This window comes from Centropristis striata, chromosome 1 (assembly GCF_030273125.1).
Source record: "Centropristis striata isolate RG_2023a ecotype Rhode Island chromosome 1, C.striata_1.0, whole genome shotgun sequence".
NCBI lineage: Eukaryota > Metazoa > Chordata > Actinopteri > Perciformes > Serranidae > Centropristis > Centropristis striata.
In genome coordinates this window covers 41516557-41544125 of record NC_081517.1, presented here as the reverse complement: position 1 = coordinate 41544125, position 27569 = coordinate 41516557, and the positions used below count along the sequence as shown (strand labels likewise).

At 37.7% G+C, this 27569-nt stretch overlaps 3 protein-coding genes and 1 non-coding gene across 8 annotated transcripts in view; 3 read left to right on the top strand and 1 right to left on the bottom strand.

Moving 5' to 3' along the window:
- prom1b (prominin 1 b) overlaps window positions 1-3178 on the top strand; it is a 34552-nt gene extending 31374 nt beyond the window's left edge. For 3 of the 5 annotated variants that reach the window (XM_059342729.1, XM_059342738.1, XM_059342746.1), the window contains 3 exons: window positions 15-109; window positions 1771-1805; window positions 1902-3178. In XM_059342729.1, the coding sequence (XP_059198712.1) occupies window positions 15-84 (70 nt within the window). In that variant the 3' untranslated portion in view covers window positions 85-109; window positions 1771-1805; window positions 1902-3178. The remainder of the gene's footprint in view (window positions 1-14; window positions 110-1770; window positions 1806-1901) is intronic. The other 2 variants (XM_059342755.1, XM_059342773.1) reach the window with 2 other exon arrangements.
- A 2886-nt stretch (window positions 3179-6064) lies between these two features.
- Window positions 6065-7636, top strand: fgfbp2b (fibroblast growth factor binding protein 2b). Its single transcript, XM_059334521.1, has 2 exons — window positions 6065-7046; window positions 7297-7636. Exon 1 carries the CDS (start codon window positions 6263-6265, stop codon window positions 7025-7027), a length of 765 nt encoding a protein of 254 aa, XP_059190504.1. The 5' UTR covers window positions 6065-6262; the 3' UTR covers window positions 7028-7046; window positions 7297-7636.
- A 6262-nt stretch (window positions 7637-13898) lies between these two features.
- On the top strand, window positions 13899-16026 carry LOC131971179 (fibroblast growth factor-binding protein 1-like). The gene is made up of 2 exons (XM_059332503.1): window positions 13899-14632; window positions 15755-16026. Exon 1 carries the CDS (start codon window positions 13899-13901, stop codon window positions 14532-14534), a length of 636 nt encoding a protein of 211 aa, XP_059188486.1. The 3' UTR covers window positions 14535-14632; window positions 15755-16026.
- Window positions 16027-21256: 5230 nt separating this feature from the next.
- On the bottom strand, window positions 21257-21330 carry trnat-agu (transfer RNA threonine (anticodon AGU)). Its single transcript has one exon. It is a non-coding gene; the product is annotated as a tRNA-Thr (tRNA).
- Window positions 21331-27569: the final 6239 nt, after the last annotated feature.

Genomic DNA, 27569 nt, shown 5'->3' with positions numbered 1-27569 from the left:
GTGTGTGTGTGTAGTAGTTCTCCCTATTCCGACACTCTGACCCGGTTCCCTCGGGCCTCTGCTCCCCCGTGCTACTCTGACTGATGACCCAAAGGAACTCGTCGATGAGGTACTGGCTGTCAGTTACAAGTTTCCACTAACCTTCATCTAACAACATTAACGAACCATCTGAAAACCACCGGCCATTTATTCATCTTCAGTCTGACTTCACCCTGACTTCAGATTTTCTTTCTTTCTTTCTTTTTTCTCTTGTCTTCTTCATCCTTCATCCATGGCCATTGTCTCTTTTTCATCCAATGATGTCCATTCCAACACCAGGACTCACCAAGTAAAATTTACTGATGATGGATTTACTGTAAACTGAAGAAACTCTTGTACACCAGACACTGTCAGTGTCCCGCATCCAAATTCTTTGTAGATACGGCAGACTGATTTTTGTATTTGTCCTTGTCTGGATAACAAGCAATTTGTGGTAAGAAAGTGTTGACCGGACATGCAGTTGTGTGAGCTAAAAAAAACCTGAAGTTGTGTACATAAACAAAAAACATGCACACAAAGACATCATATATACAGACCCTGTATTTCCTAAACCCAGGAGGTTGTGTCTTCGGCTTGGTTTGTTTGTCTTTCAGTCAGCAGGATAATGTAAAAACTACTGGCCCACATTTCATCAAACAAGCATGGGCCAAGAAAGAACCACGTTAAATTTTGGAGTGGATCGCAATCATTAATACACAAATTATTTTTCACTATTGTTAACATTGCGCAATGCATGTGGTGTCTGAATAATCCGAAATCCAACAATAAACAGTTATCAATGGATGAATAAACACTCAGAACATATGTTCGGTGTAGCGTTCATGTTGTTTTAGCATTAACCCTTTATCAGGCAAAGAACTATATTTGGTAACTTCAGGTAATATTTTGAGAAAAAAGTTGTAAATCTACTAGATTAAAGTGGCAAATCTACAAGAAAAAAAGTTGCAGATTTAAAGTGGCAAATCTGCGCGAAAAAAGTCGCAAATTTACGAGAAAAAAGTGGAAAAAAGCAACTTTTTTCTCCCAGATTCACCACTTTAAATCTCATAATTCTCGTAGATTTGCCACTTTAATCTCGTAAACTTTTTTCTCAAAATACTACCCCCCTCCCCAGGTCCGTATGTTTTTTTTTTCCACATTTCACACATTCTGGCTGTATGTAATATCCTCCAATATTCTCTAGGGTCTAGAGTGTCCTATTAAGGGTTAACACTTGTGTGTCATGAGGTGGATAATGGCTGATACAAATTTTTGTAAGTGATCACATCAGTTATCCCTAAACATTCCCTCTTAGTGGAATTTTTGATTATACCATCTTGTTCCTTCAATGCAGAAAATTGTTGCCTTGAAATTATTTTTTCTGTCCATTGACCTTGTAGATGTGCAGGCTCTTAGACCAAAATCAATTTCTTCCCATTTAGTTTATATTTGTAGAACTACAGTATGTTGATGCAGTTTAAACACTATGGTAACTTATATGGTATGGTTTGGTTTGGAGGTGTTTATTATTGCATGATATGGTGTTATCTTGTGCAGCCAAGAATGAATCATCCACACAAACAATGTGTTTGCTTTATCGTTTTACAACCTTATCACAGAAAATGCAGTGAAACTACTTCTTAGTTTGACTCAAACTAACACACTGCTGGCTTTTCTTAAAATAAGCACTACAGTAGTTGGTATGCATCAACAAAAGTAAAGCAGCTGATTGTATTTTCTCTTTTTCCACAGCGGACAAGAGAGCTGGAACTGATATTTTCCTCATGGTGAGTGCTTATTTGTCTATTTGGGTATATTAGAAGAAAATAATAATCTGTGTGATAGCTCCAGCTTATCTCTCACATGGACTTCCTCTTTTCTAGGATCACTGGACTTCCCAGCTTTCCCATTCAGATCTTGTAACTTTTCAAGGATCAAAAGGAAGAACAACAACACCAACAATCATGAACTGTGCCCCATCAAGCCATTTGACAAGGACCTCAGATGTCAGCCAACTGTAATTAATCAAGTGTTCTCTCACACACATCTACAGTACCACAGCAGTCCTTATAGTGTCTCTTTCTGTACATTATCAACTATCAGAGCAACGTTCCCGCGTAGCTAGTTTTACCCGTAGAGAAACATTTGTTTGTACTTAAATGATCAGTTTTAACACGGTGACACACGTCTACATTTTTTACGCTTTCAAAGCTTTTGAAAGTTTTATATATTTTTTTGTTAATGTTTGTTTTATAACATGTTAGTAAGTTTTTGTAGCAGTAGGTCTTTATATTATTTGTCAATATTTGTAATGTAGCTTGCATCATTTTGGCTCAACAAGTTGCATCGACCAGAGAATAAGAGAATTGTTCACCATCTTGTAAAAAATGTTTTCGCCTTCTTGCCGAGAGTTAGATGAGAAGACAATAAGATGCCACTCTTATATTTTATTTTTTGTTAAATATCAGCAGCCTGTGTGTGAAGCTACGATAGTGTCTGAAGCTACGATAGCTAAATGCTAACGTCAGCATGCTAACAAGCTCACAAAAATATGCTGTTAGCAGGTGTAACATTAACCCTGTTCACCACCTTAGTTTGCTTACATACATTAAACAGAGTATTTGATCATGAACTAAAATATTTTATAAATTAAAATTCGGATGTTATGATGTCACAAGATTAAAAGTCAGGTGATGACCAAAGTTATTTCAATTCATTATGAATATCTATAAAAAAAAATGAATGGCAGCCCATTAAATAGCTCTAAAGACATTTAATTAAAAGGCAAAAGTGATGGTTTCACAGCACGAGCATGACTGAAAATGTTCACTTACGGTTTTCCAGCATATTATGCAACAGGACTGACTTTTTAGAGGCACTTTTACACTCAAGCAAAGTCGTACCATACAGGTTGAAACACGCCAATAGAGACATGACAGTTAATCTTCTCATCAACTCCCAGCAAGAAAGCAGACAAAACAATCATTTCCAAAGATATCTAACTTTAACTTTGAACCCTTTTTTTTCATTTCTGTTTGGCTCTAAATTATTAAATTATTTGAGACATGAAGAGATCAGTTTATCCTGGTCCATCGCTACTACAAGAGGCAAAGTTTTACTGGCTATTCAACGTACACATACAATACAGACACACACACACCCAAACAAGGTTTAAAGACAGCTAACAAACAAAATATTGTGTCTTAGGCATTTTTCGCCAGACCATTAGTGACCACTAGTTGCTTGTGTTGTCAGAGGGATATTTTTTTCTTCACCATGCTATGGTTTGAGAAATACAACTCCCAGAAACCTCTGTGGCGTCATACACACAAATATATATAAAATACAGCTGGATTTTTTTTTTTGCGAGGGCGCAAATCTGTGAATAAAAAACTTCAGTCTAATAAAGGTCTGCTGTGTTTTTCTTGAAATGAAAAATGAATTGGATGGACAAATCTGCTGTTAAATCAATCTCTGAGGACAATATAATAAAAAAAAAATGTAAGTTGTAAGTTATATTTTCAGTGTGCTTTTATACAACACATAAACTCTGAGTTAAAGCTAGGGCTGAAAACCAACATGTGATATAAGTAAAGCAAACGTACAGATGAGTTAGACATCCACACCCCTAAAAATGCATTTTAGCCCGTCTGCCAAAACACACAGAACACCGGGAGAACGTAGAGAACATTCATGTAACATATGCAGCGCTGAATATGTGCACACAGCAGCTGAGACGGTTCAGGGGTTGACAGGTTTGCAGGGAGCGGTGGGGGGGCTTTTGGCGGAGGTTGAGGTGGCGTGACGCTGTTGCATCCTATCAGAAGAGGACTTATATAATTTAATTTAGGGAAACATCTGGTTCAGACAACACACATACACACATGCCTCACGTGTTTACTTTGCATTCCCGGTGTCTCTTACAGCGGAACTTTTTCTCTTCCCCACCAGATTGATGGCTATAAAAACTAAACTTCCTGAATGTACTGAGGGCATGTGTGTATTTGTACACACATGTGTGACTTTGTACGCAGGAGCAGGCTAAACATACACGCTCCTATTCCGCTCTGTGTCCAAGCCAGCCGGTACATATGGAATATGTCTCCTCAAAGGGAGGGTCTGTTCTTCTGTTTAAGTTTCATAAGTCTCAACGTTTTGAACTCAAGGCCAGTTTGATCAATGGAGTGATACTGGACTCTGACATTGTAATGTATTTATCCTGTGTTTGGACTTATGTAATCTTGGCTTTTGGTCTGAGGATGATTTAGCATCTGGGATCAACGGCCGATATTACTGGGGTTCAGGTGGAGACGGTGGATATCTGTGGCGGGCGGGCCAAGACTTCCTCATTCGTGCAGTGGTCATTGTTTTTATTCTGGTTAGCAACTTGAGAAACAAGAATGGATCAAGTTGGAGGTTGAGGTTGAAGCTAACAAAACCTTAAATAGGTTCCAAGATTGCAGGCTAGCTGATTCTGGTCTTTATGCTAAGCTAAGCTTACTATCTGCTGCTAACCATAGCTTAATTAGCTGCCGTAAACAGCTTGTGGCTGGTATTGTTTTCTCTTACTGCAGCAGGAAACACCACAGAAAAGGTTTTTAATAATTTCCATCAATATGAAGGCTTCAAGAGTTCAAAGGTGTGGTCGTAGCAAGGGCGTAGGAAGTAGGGTTGTTATTTTTGGGAGTTGTTTAACCATGTTTGGTTTCTAACATGGTGAAACAAGAAGTAACATTATATTAGCTAAGTTAGCATGGCTAATAGGGGCAGCCTACGGTGACCTCACAAAAAAAATAAACTCAATAAAACTAACAGTGGTGTTATTTTGCAATATAATGTTAGTTAGTCTATCAATGCCAACCTAATGACAACAAAGTAAACATAATTTGTTCGGGGGTTAGGCTCCGCGTTAACTATGGACTCGCAGCTAAATGCGTCCGTGGTAGTGACGGCAGCTGTTGAAAACTGGTTGAAAAATCGAAGAGAACATGTAGGTGTCCTTGTAAAAGCCCTAGATTTTACTTTTTAATCAATTTTAAAAAACAAATGTTACTCATCTGTGTTGATTATGTACGCCAACCAAGTTACTACACACAAACACAACTTAAAGTCACTTGTTTACTTTATTTAGAAGGAGTCATTTTTTTCATTTGGTAGTCAACAATGTCTGTATGTCAATCCAACCATCCATGCTGCTCTCACTGTCTGCAGGCAGCAGCAGACATGATTGACCCCTGCACTAATTTCCGCACCACTCAATAGTTAAAAAAAGCGGTCGTTGGATTTCTCTATTTCCACTTGATCATAATCTCCAACGTGCATCAGTTAAAAGCAACTTCCTCAACATGCAGCCGGATGTAATTTGGCACCTTTAGAAGCTTTGTGGTCACTAGCACTTTTTGATGCACTAATAATTATTGCACTATACCTTGATTGTTTGCTTACTCTTCCTGTAAGTCGCTTTGGATAAAAGCGTCTGCTAAATGACTAAATGTAAATCTCCACCAGAACTTCAAATAAAGCAGCACAGCATGTGTTAGTAAATGTAGATGATACAGCTCTTTATATCTGTGTGAAGATCTCTTATCAGTGCAGCCACAACAACGTCTCTACAAAAGTTATAACTTTACCTCTTAAAATGAACATGATGAGTTTCTTATTATTACAGGGTCACAGATCAAATTTAAACCCTCAGCAAATAACTTCAGGCTGCACTTTGGCTGCAGACCCTCAGTGCTCTCCTCCCCCTCTCCCCCTCATCAATAGTCAAAGAGCCTCTTATGTGACATTATATAATGTCTCGCAACTCTTTTTCATTTGGCTTCATGTGTGTACCGTCCTTTTAGCACTGGACCCCCAACCCCCAGCACACACACCTCAATCTTCCCCATCCCCCTTCCAGCTCCCACAGACCTGTTGACCTCACCCCTCTTCCTCAGTTTATGTTCTCCCCCCTCCATCCAATCCATCACTTTTTTAGTTTTGAACATACCACACAAGCTTCATGTGGTAATTCTGTGTGTGTGTGTGTGTGTGTGTGTGTGAGGTGTGAGGGGGGGTCAGGGCCGGAGGAGGGGCTCAGCTCCTTCAGCTCACCTGAATAATAACGTCTTTGTAACCCTTGCCTTATAAAGTCTCACTCAGATGCTATCTGCCCTTGCACACCTCAACCTTCGGCACGGATACACGCATACACATAATCCTATACCTTCCTCCACCGGTCACTAACCCACCGAACGCCGCCATGAGAGCCAGGATGAGAGTGGCGCTGCTGTGTCTGGCAGCAGCTGTTTGTGTGTCAAACGCTCAGACCAACAACAGCCAGCAGCAGCAGCAGCAGCAGCAGCAGCAACAGCAGCAGCAACAGCAACAGCAACAGCAACAGCGCAGCGTCTGGGATGAGCCCATCAGATTCAGCACCAAGACCAAAGACATGTGCACCATGGTGGTATCTGGAGCCGGGGACTATACTCGCCTGCGTGTCTCCTGCAAAGGTCCCAGCCAGGGCCAGACCCCAGGACGCTCCTACTACTGCGACTTCCAGGGCAAACCCAACCTGTGCCGCGCCTACAACCTCAACCCTCGCCACTACTTCACCCAGATGATGTGGGACATGAGGAAACTGAGCCACGCCTGCCAGGGACCCAAAATGTACCGCCCGGCAATGTGCAAGAAATACCCCGACGATGCCCAGATGACCTTCCTGGCTTCCTGGCCCAAGACTACCACCCCCAAGCCCTCCAAGCCCGTCCAGGAGCCACGCAAACCAGTGGTGCCGGCCCAGACCAAGCCCGTCACTACTCCTAAACCCGTCAAGCCCCAGCCTCAGCCCGCCAAGCCTCAGCCAGGCAAGGGCCCCCAGACCAAGAAGACGACCCCCAAGCCTGGGAAGACCACTGCTCGTCCCACAGAGCATCACGACACCAAAGCATCTCGCATGGCCTCCGAGTACTGCTGGAAGAGCTTCCACGGCGTCTGCACCTACTTCATCAGCTGGTTCCAAAACTGAGGGGTTACTGCAGACACAGGTGAGTGGAAATGAAGAAGAAAAGGATAGAGAAAAAGTTTAGTAAGGCTGGAAATATAATTAAAGGCTAAAAAAAAATGCTGAGTGGATAAATTAAAATGGCATTCACTGCAGAAATCATGATCATCTTGCAAAGATTCATGTATTCATACACTCAGCATAGTTTATTTAGCACTTAAACTCTGTGCATTCATAAGAGAAACAAACTTTATGTGTAATTAATCACAAGCAACTTTTTTGTTGTTGATCAGGTTGGAAACACCAGCGTCAGAACTCCTCTTCAACCTCTCCAGGATCTGTGTAGGAGCCTCTGAAGTCTTGTGAGGTCCGACTCCCACCACTGCATCATCTTACAGGCTGAGCCAGAAACACTCATCACCTGTGTGCGGTTAGCGGACGACTGCTTGTGCTGTCATGTAGTGTACATGTCTTTTTTTTAATTTTTATAAATCTGTAAAACACACAGCAACATAAAAGGGAAAATATGGCAGGCATGTTATTCTGTTTGTATATGATGTAAAGTTCCCTCCTCGTGTCACATAAATGTTCCAACAACATGTGAAGAGAATAAAGTCAGAGTGGAGACCTCTACTTCTTCTTCTTCTTCTGTGTTTCTTCTGCTTCACACTCATTCATTCAAAGGAGTCCTTGTTTCTCTCCATCGCCGGCTGGAACAACATGTCTGCAGTCTGGCTGAGGAAGTTGTTAAGTGACAGATACAGACTGCAGTAAAGATAATACAGAGGGTGTCTGAGCAGAGCTAAACACCTCTTTGTATGAGCAGATGAATTGAGTCTTGAGAGCTACCGTGTGCAGGAACAGAGGGGGTCTGTGTGAGAGGAAGCCCATGCGGCTGCAGACCGGTGTTGTTAACACAAACACACCCACAGAGTGGGTGAGGATGGAGGCTGCAAATAATTTTCACTCATCACAGCGAGTTTAGCTGCCTCTTTTTATATATTTTAATGCCTTAACAATGTGCCAGTCATGACAAACGTACAAATTCTAGTATAGATGGAAGATGCACTCAGATCCTTTACTTGAGTAAAAATACACTATAAAAATACTTTGTAATAATAATAATAATAATAATAATAATACATTTTATTTGTAATGCACTTTACATTACAGGAAATCTCAAAGTGCTACAGGTTAAAAGCATAACATTCTAATTATAAAAACGATAAAAAAGAAAGAAAAAAAACGGCTAAAAACAGAAAACATACATACATAATCTAAAAACCATCTAGATGGGAGGAACCAAAGGTTTTGCTAAAAAGGAATGTTTTTAGTCTTTTTTTAAAAGTCTCTATGGACTGTGTAACAGGTAAAAGTCTTGCATTTAAAAGGACAGAATTATTAGTAATATGCACATGAAGTATTAGTAGTAAAAGTACTGGATCTGCAGAAAAGTGGACATTATTGACAATCGTGATGCATCAGTGCATAAGTAAGCAGCATTTTCTCACTGTGGTGGAGCTTCTTTTAACTACTTTATATCCTGATGTAGTCCAGTGGTTGAGTAAACAAGCCACTTAAAAATGGTCAAAGGATGAATCCTGAAGGGGTCATTTCATTTTTGTAGCAGCAAAAAAAAAGGTTTTGTTTTTTTTCTAATCTTTGCAAAAAATAACAACGAACAGTTGTGTCCTTAAACAATTATTTATTTGAAACTATATGAGGAATTTCAAGGGGAAATGCTAACAACTCATTCATCTCTGAAGCATGCAGGAAGAACACTTAGACACTGCTTATTTTTTGTTGTCGTAAGGGGCCACAAGCCAAAAAGGTTTGGAATGACTTGTGTTTATCCTGAGCAATGTGTTTTATTTTATAAATTTCAAGTATCATGTTTCTTAAAGCCAAATCTATGAAGTTTATTTCCTTGCATCATATCATACCATAACAATACCCAGCAAACAGTTTGGTTTGCAACACATTTAATAATCTGCTAAACAAAATGCATTAAAGACAAAACATACCCATTAAATAAATAATAGAGGCATGTAGCACCCTATGATGCAATAATTTCCTGATAATGTAATAACGCCTGAAAATGTAATCAAAAATTACACTCAACTTGATCGGAAATGTAATAACACCCAATAATCTAATAACTTCACCAATAATGTAATAAAATATCCCCGGTAACTTTTCCCCAAACGTACCTCTTCACAGATTTTCAACAAACCACTACCTCATGAAAACAACCACAAACTACTTCCTGAAAATGTAATAAATTCCCAATAATGTAATAAAGTAATACATTATTGGTAAAATGTTATTACAATATCAGTCAAGATTTTTTATTACATTGTTGGTGAAGTTATTACATTATTGGTGAAGTTATTACATTATTGGGTTTTATTACATTTTCGATCAAGTTAGGTGCACATTTTATTATATTTTCAGGCATTATTACATTATCAGGAAATGATTGGATGCTATAAGGCATAAGGGATAAGTGTTAATAAATGGAGTTGTAGATATTTGTAAAACACATTTTGTTTGTTTTGTTAACTTTTGCCAGGAAATTAGCTCCACAAAATCTTAATATTTCCCAGTAACTTGTAACTGAAACTGTCAGGTACCATTTTTTATGGAAAGAAGTGGAGAAGAAGTATAAAGTAGCGTAGTCATGGTCATTCAGTCATGGTGAGGATGCTGCAGAACCTTTAACATCCACAAGATGATGCTGCTGAGTGCACAGAGGACACACACACACACACACACACAAGCACACAGTTTCCCTGCTACTGTTTACTTACAATAAATATTTCACTACAACTTCCGACACGGTGACTCAGTTTTGAGCTACTGTAACTTGTGAGATTGTTGGACTGGTGCCCACATGAGTAAGTCTGTATATGGCTCCTTCCTGTGTTTCCAGGATATCTTTGTTCCTGCAGCAGCTGCCAGGTTGAAACATGATAGCAGGGTGTGGTGGATTCATTCCCTTACCCTCAGAGAATCACCGTTGTGCTGTAAGTGATCTAAAACACCAGATTTACTCAATTAAACACATTTTCATTTTAAGTTAATAATGTACAGTTCCTTATATTAAATTTTGAGCAACTAAGGAAGAATTAAAGACTCATATCTGCATGTTGTAGCTTTATTTTGTTGGATGGAGAAAAGTCTCTTATTGATGTTGTTGCATCAACTACTTACGTCATCTGGTATAACTGATACGATAGCGCCCAATAAACGGCTCCGGAGGATCGTAAACCACGCCTCCTCTACGGAAATATGAATGGCTGGTTTCCAGACTAATCTCATTTGTGATCAGTCTGACGTTAGCCAGGCTAAAGCAGTGGAGCAAATCCTGATAAATATTGTTTTGAAAACCGAAAAAGATACTAATAAAAGCCTTAATTTTGATACAGACATTACATTATCATTTTATACATTTACATATCCATTGTTTACACTTGCCTATCCCTGAATGACAAGTTGGGGCGACCGCCCCCCCTCATGCCTCCGTGGTTGAAAAAGCGCGCTAAAGTGCCCTCTAAAGTGGTGAAAATGAGAGAAAGTGTCTTATTGGCTGCCCTTTACACATGAAAAAAACGTATTGATTGCCCTCTAGGGTGCCCCTTTATACTTATTATTTATTTTTGAATCCAAAATGTCTTTTTTGTGTCCTTTTTTGGTCATTTAGTGTCATTTTTGGTCATTTAGTGTCATTTTTTAGTAATTTTGTGTCTTTTTTTAGTCATTTTGTGTCATTTTTGGTCATTTAGTGTCATTTTTTAGTAATTTTGTGTCTTTTTTTAGTCATTTTGTGTCATTTTTGGTCATTTTGTGTCATTTTTTTGGTCATTTTGTGTCTTTTTTTGTGGTCATTTTGTCTTTTTTAGTCATTTTGTGTCTTTTTCTAGTCATTTTGTGTCTTTTTTGGTCATTTTGTGTCTTTTTTGGTCATTTTGTGTCACTTTTTGGTCATTTTGTGTGTTTTTTTGGTCATTTTGTCTTTTTTAGTAATTTTGTGTCTTTTTCTAGTCATTTTGTGCCTTCTTTTTAGTAATTTTGTGTCTTTTTTAGTCATTTTGTGTCATTTTTGGTCATTTTGTGTCTTTTTTGGTAATTTTGTGTCTATTTTTAGTCATTTTGTGACTTTTTTTGGTCATTTTGTGACTTTTTTTGGTCATTTTGTGTCTTTTTCTAGTCATTTTGTGTCTTTTTTGGTCATTTAGTGTCATTTTTTAGTAATTTTGTGTTTTTTTTTGTCATTTTGTGTCATTTTTGGTCATTTTGTGTCATTTTATGTCTTTTTAAGTCATTTTGTGTATTTTTTGGTCATTTTGTGTCTTTTTTAGTAATTTTGTGCCTTTTTCTAGTCATTCTGTGTCTTTTTTGGTCATTTTGTGTCATTATTTTGTACCATATCATTAATAACTTTGATCTGGATCTCCTTTTAACTTACTGCTAATATTTCATCCTACATGATGCATCATAGCTTTTTGCGTGCTGGTGGCCCCATGTTTTGCAGAATGTGCCCTTTTTATTTTTTTCGCCCCTGCCCTTCTAACAGTCTGAGTCCGCCACTGAGGAGGAAGGACAGAAATTAATATATAGAAAGTCTGCAAGTCATTAGCAATGATTGTTGTAATAATCAGACTGTATGAAACTGGCTGCCAGATGAAGATGAAAACAAAAATTCACAACGAAATTAAAACTAAAACTAATGAAAAATCCAAAACTATTATAACCTTGGAGGCTACTACATTTCAAGTGAAGTGATTTGCCAATATATATATATGATTTCATAAGGAGCTCACTGAGTTAATGTCAGGATATCAAAGGAGGCACCAACAGAGTTTATGGAGAGAGACGGGAAGACATCTGGTAAATGTGTTACCATTTCATACATAAATGTTTGAGACAGAACAAAGGCAGTTAGAAAGGACAATGTCAGCTTCAGATGTGCATAAATAACTGGCGGAAGAATTGTTCAGTTCCTTCACTTAAGTAAAAGTACTAAATCCACACTGCAGAATTAGTCCACTACAAGTAAATGTCCTGCATTTAAAACCTTGGCAAGTAATAGCACTAAGTAAAAGTACAAAAATACAAAAGTATCAGCTTCAGAATAAACTTAAAGTATCAAAAGTAAAAGTACTTGTAATGCAAAATACCCCCACTCTTGTTATTGTTCTATCAAAATATATTATTGTGTTGTTATTATTATTGATGCATTTATGTGAGCATCATTTTAATGCTGTCATGGTATGGCTAATTTTGACTGTTTAATATAAGCTAATGTTATGTGGTTAAATTGATAAATATGTGTAGTCATTTAAAATTGATTAAATGTTTTTTTAAATGTTAAATCTTGACCTGAAAAGTAACATTTAGCTATTGGCTAAATGTAGTGGAGTAAAAATGACAATATGTGCCTCTAAAATGTAGTGGAGTTGAAGTATAAATTTACATAAAGTGGAAGTTGTCAAGTAAAGTACAAGTACCTCAAAATTGTTCTTAAGTACAGTTCTTGAGTAAATGTACTTAGTTACATTCCACCACTGCCTAAAACAGTGTTTTTATATTAAAATGTAACGATTTTAGTTATTCTGAGACTTTTACAAAATATACAGTGTTTCATTGTCTCGAGTTGTAACAATCACAAGAAGAATATTATTGATGAAGTTACTCTGTTGAGTTATTTGTTTTAAAAATATTTTTTTCTTATATACTGTATTGATTTTTATATTCTGTATTTTAATCTGCAAAGCCCCCCTTTGAAATACTTTTCACCTCAGGTACTGATTGGTGGAGAGTCGGAGACGAGCCTCCAAGAATGTGTGTTTGTGTGCCAGTGTGTGTGTGTGTGTGTGTGTGTGTGTGTGTGTGAGAGAGAGAGAGAGAGAGGTGGTAATCGCACTTGTTAAAGTTCTTTAGAATAAACCTGCTCCGTGCAGACACGCAGATCCAACATCAGACTCTTTGATCTGTTGTTGAAGGCGGGAGTTCAGTTGTGACACGTCAGGTCAGGCCACAACAAAACATAAAAAACACATTCCCAAAGAAACTACCGCCAAGATTTTTCTCAATGGGGGTGCGTACGTCAGCATGTGTGTGTGTGTGTGTTGGGCGGGAATGGTGGGCGTGCCGCAGCATCTCTGTATGAAAGCATGTGCGGGACCTCAGGGAGCCACAAGAAGCAGTTTTACGCGCAGCAATACAAGCCGTTCTCGGTAAGTTATAGTCAATGTTTGGGTCTTTCTTTAACGTACCGTATGTGTAGTATACTGTAGTACTTTTATATATACAGTCATGTAAAAACATATTAGATCCCCGGTTTTTTTTTTCAATTTCTTGTTCATTTTAATGCCTGGTACAACTAAAGGTGCATTTGTTTGGACAAATAAAATGATAACAACAACAATAGCTGATACGAGTTTAATTTAAGAGCTGATATAGCCATTTTCCATAGTTTTCTTGATAACGATTTTGGTAATTATCAAGAAAACCATGGAAAATGGCTAGATATCAGCTCTTAAATTAAACTCTTGTCAGCTATTTTTGTTGTTATCATTATATTTGTCCAAACAAATGTACCTTTAGTTGTACCAGGCATTAAAATGAACAAGAATTTCCATGACTGTATGTTTACTGCAGGTCCAGGAACTCATTTTTATGCGTAATGGTCACCGCATTGATCCTGTAAAAAGCATTTTTCTAGTTGTAAATTCAAAATATACATTTGTAATGTTCAGTTTCTGCATGCTTTTGATAGATTTTCAACACTTTTTTTCAACCCAATGACGTGATTGTTTCTATCACTGAGGTATTGCACGCCTTTTTAACCACTCTCTGTACTTTCAGGTACTAAATTGTAGTTAAAGAAGACATGCTGCTGAAGACTCTCGCCCCCTGGCTGCTGCTGGCCTTCGTTGGGCTGCAGGTCTCTCTGTCCTCCGGTGCGCGCAAAAAGAACCGAGAGGCGGGCAAGAGCTCGATCCCAGCGGCTGAACTCAGGTATTCCCGGGGGAAGTTCGCCGGCGGTGGCAAGATGCTGTGCACGCGGAGTGCGGTAAACGACCGGGACAGAGTCAGAGTAACGGTGAAGTGCGAGGACCCGGAGGCGCGCGTCAAAGGCGGAGTCACCGAGCTGCGGTGTAACTACTACGCCAAACCTCACGGCTGCCCGGGCTACCTGTCCAACAACAAGAACTTCTGGAAACAGGTGGGCCGCGCGTTCAAAAAACTGAAAGGCAAAGTGTGCAAGGACGAGCGCTCGGGGGTGGGGGCTAGCATGTGTAAGCGCGCGCCCCTGGATGTGCACTTCGAGCTGGACAAAAGCAGCGCCGTGTCCCTTGCTCAGTCCGGAGGAGACGAGACCCTTCCGCTTCCTCGCGCCACCGCTGCGGCCGGGAAGAACTGCACAGAGCGCGCGGATCACCGGAAAACGGCTGAAGAGAACTGCGGCTCGTGGTTCAGTGTGTGCAACTTCTTTATGTCAATGCTGCAGAGCGACAACTGTTAGCCTCAGGTCTCAGGAGGACGTGCACACCATCAGACTGACATTTATTTTAGGACTCAACAGCAGCAACCTGTCAATCAATAACATGTGGATATTATCAGGTAATTATCGGGTGTTTTGGATGTAATATGTGGGTCAATGACGTGATCTAACCCAGTGTCAGATGGTGTAACCAGTATTTTTTCCCCATAAAAATCTGATTATATACAGGAAAATAAATGTGATCTAAAAAACTATGGTATATAACACATTTTACATAATTTGTCAAAACTTTAGAAAAAAATGGTTGTTTTTAGAATATGTTCTGCTCAATATTGACAAAATGTGTGAATGTAGAAATACTCAAAAAATGTGATTTGATGGGTTTTTTTAAAATGAAATAATTATATGTATAAGTCCACTTAAATACAATGTAAGTGGATGAAGTATTCAATATTTTTTTGTGGTTACACCATTTGACATCTTGCCAATCCTTATTTGTCACTGACCCATGTACTTTCCAGTGGTGGAAAATACATTTTGCCATTTATTCAAGTACTGTAGGGATAGTTCTCCCCCAAATCAAAAATACATACCTGTAATTCTTTAATTTGATCTAGACTGTTTTCATATCAGTTGCAGAGTGTTGGAGTTATCTTCCGTAGAGATGTCTACTTTCTTAAATATAAAGGATCTAGATGGCACTTAAAAAGGCTCAAAGCTGAAGGAAAACTGAACAACTCGGATGATAAAAAGCAAAAATGTCTCTGACACAAAGCCACTCACACCAAAACAGTCTAGATTCATAAATAGCATACAGGTAAGAGGAAAATATGTATTTTTATGTTAGGGTGAACTGTCCCTTTCAGTACAATGTTGAGGCACTTGAGTAATACTTTTTGCTTGATACTTCTACTTCACTACTTGCATGTGGCAGTTATAGTTAGTTTTCAAATGTTCATCCAAAAACTGTGATGAGATTATAAAATCTGATTACAGATTAAAGACAATTATGTCTTATTTCCACTTTGGACAATTACACCATTAAAATGCTGCTCCCACATCAATCCATTAGTAATAATAATCTAATAATCAGATATAGAGTATAAGAAAATTACACTCCAGAGTCTGCATAGTTAGTTAGATACTTTTACTTTTGATACTTGAAGTATATTTTGCTGATAAACCTTCTGTTTTTTTTTTTCCTTTTGAATATTTTGTTTGTTGATGACCACTAAGCACAGATACAAACATCGAAACAGCCACAAATGAACGTTGCCCTGAAATGATTTCAAAGTTTTAAAATCTTGGATATTGAGATTATTATTTTTTTGTACTTGTAATAGAGTATATTTACAGTGTGGTATTGTTTTATTCAACCTGAATACTTCCCTGCACCACTGTTTATTACACAGAGCTGAAGATTATTTTAGTATCATGGTATCTTCTTTCTACCTCTGGTCAACTTTATCCATACACCTTGTAAACACCACTGTATTTATGCACCACAAATAAATATTTTCTATTTATACAATGTGTCCTGTTTCCTTATGGAACATGAAACATGAACTTTACTGTAACAGAGGTATGAACACTGTTTGTGTTGTTGTGTGGTGAATTGTAAATGTGCAAATATTACCATCGTATCAGTTGTTCTTCCCTTATCCAATCCTTTGAATTTGTCTTTTCTTAAATTTATCTGTTTCCAACCCCTACAAATCATCTTGTTTCAAACATTTCTGGAATAGAGCTTCACTTTTCTTTAATTTTATAGATCAACATCATGTTATCTCCTTACAAGAAACCAATTGTTGTTTTAAAATATTTCTTGTACAGGTGCGGAGTCTAAAACATGTTTTTTTTTCTTCCTGATAACTTTTGACACTACAGGACTCCTTTTCAAGTTTCTCTCTTACCACATTTTACAAAGTACAAGGTTTCAAGACAAAATTGGCTCTTTGTCAGATACAGTCTGTACTCGACATTGTACTTTTGAAGTTTTAGTGTTCAACAGTGTTGCAAGTCATTTAAAAAATGTGTACAGCTAAATGCTTTCAGGGGTTAATAATGAACTAAATTTCCTTGATAAGATTAATATTTTAGTGTGAACAGATAACATAGTAATCAAGGCAAAACATCCCAGCTATAAATTTGACTACAGCCAGAATACTTGGCAGATTAACACTGACAAACCCTCAGATTAAAGCACCACATGCTTACGATGAAAGACTTTTCTTTTTTATTCACACACAAGTGAATGATTGCAGCCTACATGGCATCCAAATATAAGGCTTGTTGCAGCAGTTTCCTGCAGCAGTCTCTAATTACTTTTCTCAGTGACAGCAGACAGCTGCATTAGGAGCCATTTATATTCGGGGAGATTAGGAGGAAAGGCTGCTATGATCCAGCTGTGTGTGCACATGTGTGTGTGTAATGTGCAATCATTGAACAAGTGCAACCCCAGATGTGATTTTATGCTTTCCTGTCTGCTCTCGTGCCTCTTCACCTCTGACCTGCTGCTGTTTGTCCTGTCAGACAGACACTTAACAAAAAAAGCCAACTGGAGAGAGATTTCCTCCTTTTAACGGAAGTCCGCGCTCTTTGATGGCACCAAGGGGATTTTTGTAGACGTATTGTTTTACCAACTCCTTGGTCCACAGCTCATGGACACATGGAGGAGGAGGTAGTTAGAGGGCAGAGGTCAAGGGTGAAGCAGGAAATGAGGATACCATCCCAAAGTCTGTGCTGTAAATGTCAGCTGTCTGCTCCCCGCCTCTACTACACTGCAAAAAAAGAAAAGTTGGGTGAACTCAAAATTTCAAGGCAACAAACTTCGATAAAATTTTAAGTTGGACAATTAAACTAAATATTTTAAGTTTTGTTTTTGAGTTTGTTCAACTCTGAATTCATATTTTTGTCAACTCAACTGTAAGTTGTACTAACTTATAATTTTACATTGTAATAACTTTTAATCCTTACTTCTGCTAACTTCTGCAATGTGCTGAATTAGCATGATTGTAACGCCGCTATGAAATGTCAGCTAATGTTGCGACCGCAATTTTGAGTTAGCATTGATACGCTAATGGCTACTCTTGTAGCTGTAACAAGCAGCGCCGCTAGCATCAGTTAGCTGCTAGCATCAGTTAGCCGCTAGCTTTCGCTATTTACCGAATTTCACAACAAAGAAATAAGAGTTATCAGAACTATTGTCCCTTGTTGTGAACCCCAACTTAAAGATATAAGTAACAACAACTCACAAACTTGTTTTTGAGCAGACAACTGGCTTCCTTTGTTGTGCTAACTTACATTATTGCCCTAAATGTCAGTAATTTATGTTTCCAAGTTTTACCAACTTAAATCACTGTTTTAGGCCAAAAAATACAAGTTGGCTTTTTTGCAGTGTAGTCCTCATGTGGGTTTGTTTCTTTTGTCTCCAGGCTCCTCCTGGCTTTGATCAAAGGGAGATGCTCCAACGGGATCAGAGAGTGGAGGAGCTGTGGGACTATAAATCATACTTGGGGCAAGATTTCAAACACCAGTCTTCTTTAAAAAAAGATGGATATTTGTAGTTTTTGGGTGTAAGCTGAGGTACTGACATTTGTGCTTAAAAAATTGGTTGAGTTGATTAGTCGACACACAATTTAAAGGGTTTTACTTTAGTAAAAACAGCTTGATAGCAGAACATTTCAAGTTGCAATCAAAAGGTAGATGAGCAAAACTATTGACACTGTATTTTTTAAAAAGCCAGTCAAATTTACCCTTAAATTGTTGATTAAAAAATTAATTGCATCTCTACAACTTGTTTGCAAACCTAAAAATGTGGTTTTTGAATCCAAATGCTTTGCTTTTAAATTGAAAAGTTTTATTTTCTTTTAAAATTGCGTACTGGAAAGTGCTACTGAAGTGGAGATTTCTGGCTCAGAGAATGTTTTTTTTTTTTAAGTAAATATTTAAAGATATGTATTTTTAAATTCCATATAATTTGAAAGACACTACAGATGAACTATGTAATAAAAATAATCATAAATATTACCCACTTGATTTCTTACATCAAGACAATTTTCTTAGTTTTTGCAAGTTTTCTGAAATGATATGTCTAAATATGAAAATGAGGCCTTATCTAGTGCTAACCTTTAGTGAATTTATGAGAAATCTACAGACGTAAAGAGATAAAGTTTAGTAAAATAAACACAAAATATGTAAAAGTGTATTTTGGCTGTTGTCTTTCCACTATTCTGAAAGAAGACATAAGCCAAAGCAAGAAAAACAGTCCCAAATCTGAAAATTGACCAGTGCATGATACACAGTGCATTTGTCTGTAGAGTTTCGCTTTAAATCTAAGGATTTACCCATTTCCTCTGTGTGTATTTTTGTGTGGTTGTGCCACTGATCTCCGATACAAACCACTAACTTTCCAGAGCCGAGAGAGCTCTTTAATGCCCTGTGGGAAAAGAAAGAGCTTGAAGTGGTTTAATGGTAGTATGGCTGCTTCATGTGTTCTACATTAAAGATGGCATGGCGAGTGAAAAACAAGGACTGTGAGTATAACTGGAGCAAAACACAGACATACCACCCAAGACTTTTGGTTATGCCTAGAGCATACAAGGGGATTTTCAAATGTGGACTAAATTCAAAGGTAACGCTTTATATTAAGGTCCTTGTAATAACCATTAATTAACAAGTAATAAGGCATTGTTCTCGCTTTAGATCCCTTTAGCTGCAAAAAGCATAGTTAATTGTTAACAAGTGCATAGTTAATTTATAATAGATGAGCAATAAAGTATATTTTAATATCAATAAGCAAACAAAAGATTAATAAAGGCATGGCAAAGACATAATGGGTGAGTTATGGGTGTTTGTAATGCTATTATGAAGAATTATAAGATACTCATGAGGCTTTTATTAATGTTCTTATTGTACATCTCTTATAGCCTGCTATTAGCTGTATTATAATGCCATTATTAACACTGATATAGGCTTATAAATACACAGTAATGTTAATAAGCATCTTGTAAGGACTTACAAGGGCCTTATTACTTGTTAATTAATGCTTATTACAAGGACCTTAATATAAAGCGTTACCAATTCAAAATATGGAAGACCAAGTACAGATATACTTGTGAATGATTTTTGATATTTTAATGGTAAAGACAGACACACGAGACGCAGGACCACAAACTTCAGGTTCATACTAATTGCTTTCAGAGTGGCAGTTCCACGGGTTTATTATCTTGCAAAAACTTGCAATTTTTATGTTTTAAACATGTTTTACACAGACTACAAAATCCGGGAGACTTAGATCAATTTAGGAGTGTTATTTCTCTAAAGTCTTCGCACTACAGGTAATCTGTTCAGACCAGCCTCGAATCTAGCCTGGGTATACCCAGACTGCCTTGCGCGCTCGATTTCATTTCGAACTGCGAAAGGGTCTGGAAACTACGGAGGTTTCTTAGCCCTGTTTTAGGGATCCAATCACAGAGCGGGGAGGGACGGCAAGACGATGACGCGTACTAAGCTGCGTTGCCATAGCTGTAGATGGCGTTTTAAATAGTTTAGAGCGAAAGTTTATTATAAAAGAAGAACAACAATTGACTTTACACTCTTGTTTCACCGTGAAAAAGGATGTTTTAGTCTTGCTTCTGACAGGATTTGGCCAAAGCCTAATCTACCAACTAGCCCCGCTACCGCTCGCTGCTGTAACGCCGGTGATCTCGCTAGGAGCCGGGGGACAGCGGAGCCCCCAGAGACCCCCAGTAGCTCGTCTATTGACCATAAAATCAGTGGATGTGTGTGGCTGAATGACATGAGGGGTAATAAGGTTGAAAATAAAGAATCTTGCAGAAAGCGAGAACTGGAGAAGCGAAGCAGCAAGCAACACTCACACTAACACTGCTGGTAGACTGTGAGCTGAAACTATAGAGCAGCCAGAGCCAGAACATGCTGCAGAAAAACGTTGCAGAAGCAGAATTGAGCATTTTAGTCTCAAAGTAGAGATGGGCTAGTCTGGCTATATAAACATCAATTTCTGTTGCTCTACATACGTCATCTGGTATAACTGATACGATTGGCTAAGAGCTACCTACAGACGCTTTTGATAGACATTCGTAGCGCCCAATAAACGGCTCTGGAGGATAAATAAAACGGAGAAATAAATGGCTAGTTTCCAGACTTATCTCATTTGTGATTAGTCTGACGTTAGCAAGGCTACCTCGAATCGGGAATGACCCAGCAATTGTCGGGAGGGGCGAATTGGACCCAAAATCTCACAAATTATCCTCTTCAGTGGGGCTAGTGTTGGTCAGCTGTTAAATGGCGATAACTTCCTGTTCATAATTCAAACCTTTCCTTCACACACTCTGTGAACAAGTCGTTAGGGCCTGATATAAGATCTTGTATGAAAAAAACTAGATTGTACCATGAGTAACATGTTTGCTTATGATAGTTAGCGTGTGTGTGTCTGTGTGTATTTCTGCCTATCATTAGTTGGTGTTTTCCGTGGAATTTGCTTTTAGGCAGTGCCGACATATTTATCAGGATATAATCAACTCTGCACCTACTGATTTGAATGTTGACAACCTTCAATAACTATTGACTATGTAGAGTAGAGGCTGACATTTTTTTTCCTGAAGTCCCAAAGGGCCTCAGGCTTCCTGTGTGATTGGAGTCATATTTACTATTTATCACTGGACTGGAATGGAGCAGGAAGAAAAACCCAGAGTATTGAAAGTTGAGGGGCAGATTCAATCAGGTGCTGCTGGGATTTGAACCCAGGATCTCCTGTTTACTAGACAGGCGCTTTGACCAACTAAGCCACAGCACCTTACCTTTCTGCTCTCTTTCTGAAAATCCAGCTTGATCGTGATTTTTCTGCTTTTCGTCTCACAAATCTTATCTTATCTTTGTCATTCCTGTAAGTGAGAGGTTGGGAGTGGTTTGTTACAGTACAGACTGAACTCTGTAGGTTAGATATTCATAGGAAAAATCAATCTTGCTCTGTCAGTTAACTAGTTTACTTAGAGATAATATTAACAGGAAAAAATAAATTATTCTCTCCTAAAATCGAGCTGCTCCATGTATAATGGATCAATGAAAATTTTACATCCAAATTAATTGTTCTCAGATGTCACTCATCTTAAGCAGGTCTGATGTTTACACTGATCCCTTTATTCTCGACTCATTTCCTCAACTCATCCGTCCACTTGTAAATAAAGACAAATCCATTAAAAAAATAATTTTAAAAAATGAATTACTGTCGGCAAAACTAAGATAACTTAACTCATGTCACCCTAGTAATTATTTTATAGTTCCTCAAAACAGTTTCCACAGGCTGAATAGTACTCCTCATGACAAGCACATTAAATCAGTGGAATGCCCCTTTAACCCATAAGATCCCACGGTGACAGAAAAAAACGACACAAAATGACGGAAAAAAACTAAATTACTTAAAAAAGACACAAAATTAAAAAAAAAAAGACACAAAATGACCAAAAAAAGACACAACATTACAAAAAAAGACACAAAATGACTGAAAAAACACTAAATTACTTTAAAAAAAGACACAAAATGACAAAAAAAGACACAAAATTACCACAAAAAAAAGAGACAAAATGACAGAAAAAAACGAAATTATTTAAAAAAGACACAAAATGACAAAAAAAAAAACCCATCATAAATGTGTTCTATGTGGTTCACTTGGTCTGTGATATATCCCCGATAACTTTCCTTTATGGATAACTGGGTCTGGGTTCTTATGGCTTAATGTCATACTGTACAGTTTTCAGTGAACTGTAAAGAATTACAGACGAGAAGCCCAGTCATGACAAATACTCTCACAAACCCTGGTAAGATCTTAATGAGGTGAAGAAACCCCTGAAGGAAAAACCTATTATCGTAAATAATCATCAGCTCATCTGAGTCATATTTAAGGTGTGTGTGGCCTTTTCCCACTCAGATCAGTTACAATGGCTGCACGTCTTGTCTTGTTTCTTTACCTCATCACGCAAACTAAACAAAAACCTGTGAAAGCATCAGCCTGTGACTCCTCTGCTCAAAGTATTAAAACAACTTCTTCTAAAATCTCTTTGAGGTTTCAGGTCTTTTTGGTAAAGGCTTGGTCCCACAAAACAGAAGACAATGATTCCTGTCTGCTCTTCAGCCTAAAGCTGTTAAACCGAGAATTAGTGTTTTCCTTGTGTATAAAACAGGCGCAGACATGTTTGTGTGAGAATACAGTGTGTTTAGTTTCCCTTTTTTAATGCCAACATTCTTGTCGTACCTATTTGTAGCTTAAGTCTTTGATGTCAAAGCTGATGTGGAAGGCTTGGAGGCATTTGTACAATCAAGAGGGACAAACAGATGTTGAATCCAATCCAAGTACAGGGCACAAAAAGGGCACATTCTGCACAACATGGGCCCCACCAGCACGCAAAAAGCTATGATGCATCATGTATGATGAAATATTAGCATTAAGTTAAATGGAGATCCAGATCAAAGTAATTAAAGATATGGTACTGACAATTAAAAGTATCAAACCAAACCATCTAGCGGGGTCCGGGGGCATGCTCCCCCTGGGATAAAATTTGTACATTTTTAAGTAGAATGCATGTCAGAAACAAGGCTAAAACATCCTTTTTGGTGGTGATAGAGTGTAAAGTCAAATGTTGTTCTTCTTTTAAAATAAACTTTCACTCTAAACTATTTAAAACACCATCTACAGCTAGATCCAAAGAGAGCTTCACATCTGCTGCAGCCATGTTGGATCCGTAAGAAAACTACAAAACTACAAGCTTCCGTCTGTCGAGTAGTACGCGTCATCGTCTTGCCGTCCCTCCCCGTTCTGTGATTGGATCCTAAAACAGGGATAAGAAACGGCCATGGACACCAGACCCTTTCACAGTTTGAAATAAAATCGAGCGCACAAGGCAGTATGGGTGTACCCAGGCTATCTCACACACTCTTTTTTCACCCTTTTCCAAAAACTCAAGATAATGACAATTTTTCAGATCAATATATACCAAATATGCATTTTTATCTTTAAATATATGTACATTCCAAATTCCATTCCTAAAGCTTTCAGTGAATATTTCCATGTCAACTCACAATTACATAAGTACAACACTAGACAATTAACAAGATTACACCCTCCTCACTATCGTACTACCCTCGGTCAATTCTCCTTAAAATACAGAGGAACAGTACTCTGGAATGATCAATTTAATAGTTCAATACAGTTTTCCTCTCTGAATATATACAAGAACAATTTAGTGGCTGCTCTGATTGGTCAGGTCGCTAAGTAGTACACACGCTCATGCACAGGTACGCATGCATGCGCACACACACACGCATACACACACATACATTTCTACACTTTTGTTTTTATTTTACTTTTAATATTGTTATAATTTGCTTCATTTTTATATATTTCTTTTTTTTTGTGAAAGTTACTTGTTTTAATTTAACTTGTGAAGTTTAATATAGGTAGAGGCCCTGTATACGCCCTTTTGGGTTTCTTGCCACTACCTTGCACCTTCATTTTGTTGTTATCTCATTATCCTTGTCTTTTGTCTTATTTGTGCAAAATGAAAAAACTTCAAACTTCAAACTTCAAACCTTTTTATTTATCACAGTTTTTTTTAACTTATTTCCAAAATACAGGTGGATAGAAACTAAACTAATGCATTTTCTTGGCTTTGCTTCCCTGCTGTATACGATTTCTCTCCTGTCAGTTCAGATCCTTCCACTCCCTCCTTCCCTGCACTAACACCTGTTCCCGCTATTCCCCATCATGTGACCTTCCCTGCCTACCTGCACACACCTGTTCCCGCTTCCCTCATTAGCCCGCTAGCATACTGTATATACCAGCCCACTTCCATTCATCCTCTGCCTGACTGTGTGTCGTGCTTCAGCCCGGGTGGTTGGAGGATATAACCTTTTCTAGGAATCTAGGAGCAGAAAGTCTGCAGTGCCACGGCACGCCATCAGGAATCCAGGAATTCCACCGGCAGATTAATCTCAGATCTACGGATTTATGGTCATGACTTTTGTCAGGTCATGAAAGCAGCTGAAGAAAAAAAAGCACATAGCTCTTTCATTTGGTTGAAAAGAAAACATTACTGTCTTAATCCAGGAGAGTCAAAAGGATTAAGTTTTGTTATTAAGCCAATATGCAGGCTTTCATCCTCTTCAAAATGCAAAGTTCAGTGACAAAAGAAAATTATTAATATATCAGTAAACTATAAAGAGAAACAGAAATTTTTATTAAATTTGGTAACTTTTCCTCTCTTATCGGGAAAGAAATGAAAATCTCTGAATAACGTCTCTGCTCCAGTGTTCTCTAATTCTTATTTAGTTTATACTTTTCTACTTTTTCTGTTTTTTCTTTCCTTTTTTCTATAAGTTTGCATGCAACATGTTGTAATCGATTGGTTGATTTAATTAACATCTTTAAAATAGTTTTTCCACAAAGAATCATTCAGAAGCATCACTTTAAATTTTAAATCATTCAGCATGAATTGAAAAAAAAATACAAAATGACTGAAACAATTAGCTGCGTTTCCATTAAAGTCAAAATGAATTTGAAGCATAATTTTTTCAAAATCAAATTAGGGACTCTTTCATCAACTGGGTTAGAGCGAATAAACAAAGCTGCATAAATGTACTTTGGTCAGAAGATGGCAGTGTGATGTGTTGCTGTAGGCTAAGCTGAAGAAGAAGTAGAGATTGCAAAAAAGTCGCTTTTTTTTCTCATAAATCTGCGACTTTTTTCGCGCATATTTGCCACTTTAAATCTCTTAAATCTGCAACTTTTTTTTCTTGTAGATTTGCCACTTTAATCTAGTAAATTTGCAACTTTTTTATTTTTATTCATACTTAATTTGCCCTAATATGCCGTCATAGTCAAGTTCTCCTGGTACAAGTCATTGAAGAATAACTCGTCTGTTACTTGCAGATTTTTTTTCAAAATTTTTCATTTTTACATTGGAGGTCAAGGTCAATAAAGTTAATATTATTATATTATTATCTGGAATAAATCCATGTGGTTCTACGACCAAACAGAGAGATATGGGGACCTCATTTACATATCCACTGAAGTTAATAAAAACTTTGAATCATATCAAAGTAGTTTCTGGTTACCTTTCTGCAAATTGACGAGTAAATGAATCGACTAAATGTTTCATTTTTGCAATGAAATGTTTGAAACTTTCATTTATGATGGTAGCTGCTGGAAAACAAACCTGAACTTGAACTCCTGTCTGTTCACAGAGCTTCAGTCAGTGTGATGAAGAGGAGGGGGGGCTCTGGATGTCAGGAGGGGCCTGAGAAAAGAAAACCCCATCAAAACACGAATCAACGCTCCAGTAAGTACTTCAGATCTGACCTACAAAGCTGACCGGACACATGGCCACCCAAAAAACAGGCAGAGCAGCGAGGTGGGAGGAGCTGGAGGTATTGTTCTTCCTGTGGCTCGAGGTGGCCTGACCCCACACCCTGCTGCTCCGACCTCGTTATTGGCTGCTTGTTTCTGTGGCAACAATCAACGGCAACCTCTCCCGTGAAAAGAAAAACAGAAAAGTAGTTTAACAGGACCTGGGATGACCTTTCATTCAACCCACACACACACACAGACAAACTGAACAAAACATCTTCCTTTGAAATAAGTTCACTGGCAACAGAACCCATTATTCAGCAGCTGTGATTTAGTTAAAGTGACGGTTAATCCAAGAAGTTACACTGACGTCAACAATCAACAGGAAAGAGGAGGAGGTGTCAGAGGAGAAATTATGACAAGCCTCTTCAGGTACAGCTAATGCAAGAAACATCACACTAACATATTTTGGTAACGCTTTATATTAAGGTCCTTGTAATAACCATTAATTAACAAGTAACAAGGCTCTTGTAAGTCCTTACAAGATGCTTATTAACATTATTGTGTGTTTATAAGCTTATATAAGTGTTAATAATGGCATTACAAACACCCATGACCCACCCATTATGTCTTTGCCATGCCTTTATTAATGTTATTTTGTTTGCTTATTGATATTAAAATATACTTTATTGCTCATCTATTATAAGTTAACTATAAGTTAACTATGCTTTTTGCAACTACTGGATCTAAAGTGAGAACAATGCCTTATTACTTGTTAATTAATGGTTATTAAGGACCTTATTATAAAGCGTTAGCCCATATTTTAATTAAAACTAAGCAGAGCAAAGCAGCATTTAGTTTAATGTTGCACATATCTGCAGAAAAAACTCTCAGAAAACCTGAGATCTGAAACTGTTCTTTTAAATCGGAACTTTCCTGTTCACCAGAGCATTTTATGATGAAGAAAACAAAAAGATCCTGTAACTTATTATAATAACAAACTTCCCCAAAATAATGAGTCAGTGTCTTTTGAGAAAGTTTCTCATTATTTCAGAGCTAGATCTGAGTAACCTTTTTTATTCTTCCAGGAATACATATCATAATGATTTACAGGATCTTTTTTTCCTCGCAAGGAAAAGTTTTCACTTTATGTTTTCCTCAATTTTGCCTTTTTTTAATCTTTCACTTACAAGTTTCTTTTATATACAAAATACACTTTTTTTCCACTTTCCTCTTACATATAAAACATGTGTTTCAGGGCCACAAACAAAATTTCATGAACTTTTATTATATTGGAGTGGGGGCAGAAATAGCATAGTTGCAGGTTGTTTTTCTTTGTGTGTGTCTGTGTAATTTTGGTGAACTTTTGGAAGTTTAATGAAGTTTACCTTTCAGGGAGCTGAATAGTTTCTTGCATTACACTATTGTATTGTTTTCAACTAATCAGCAGTATTTTTTAACACTAGCTGGTTATAGTGGAGCTGATTCAACACTATACACTGTAAACAAAGATAAACAATAGCTACTCAATAAAATTGAGGCAACAGATTGCAGGCAATATTATTAATTAAATCTAACTACGTTACAAGTTGAGTTAATAACAACTCAACAGGAAGTGCCTGTCAATTAAAAACGGACTTAATCTATTGTGTTGGATTCATTCAAAATTCTCTTGATTTAGAATTACATTCACA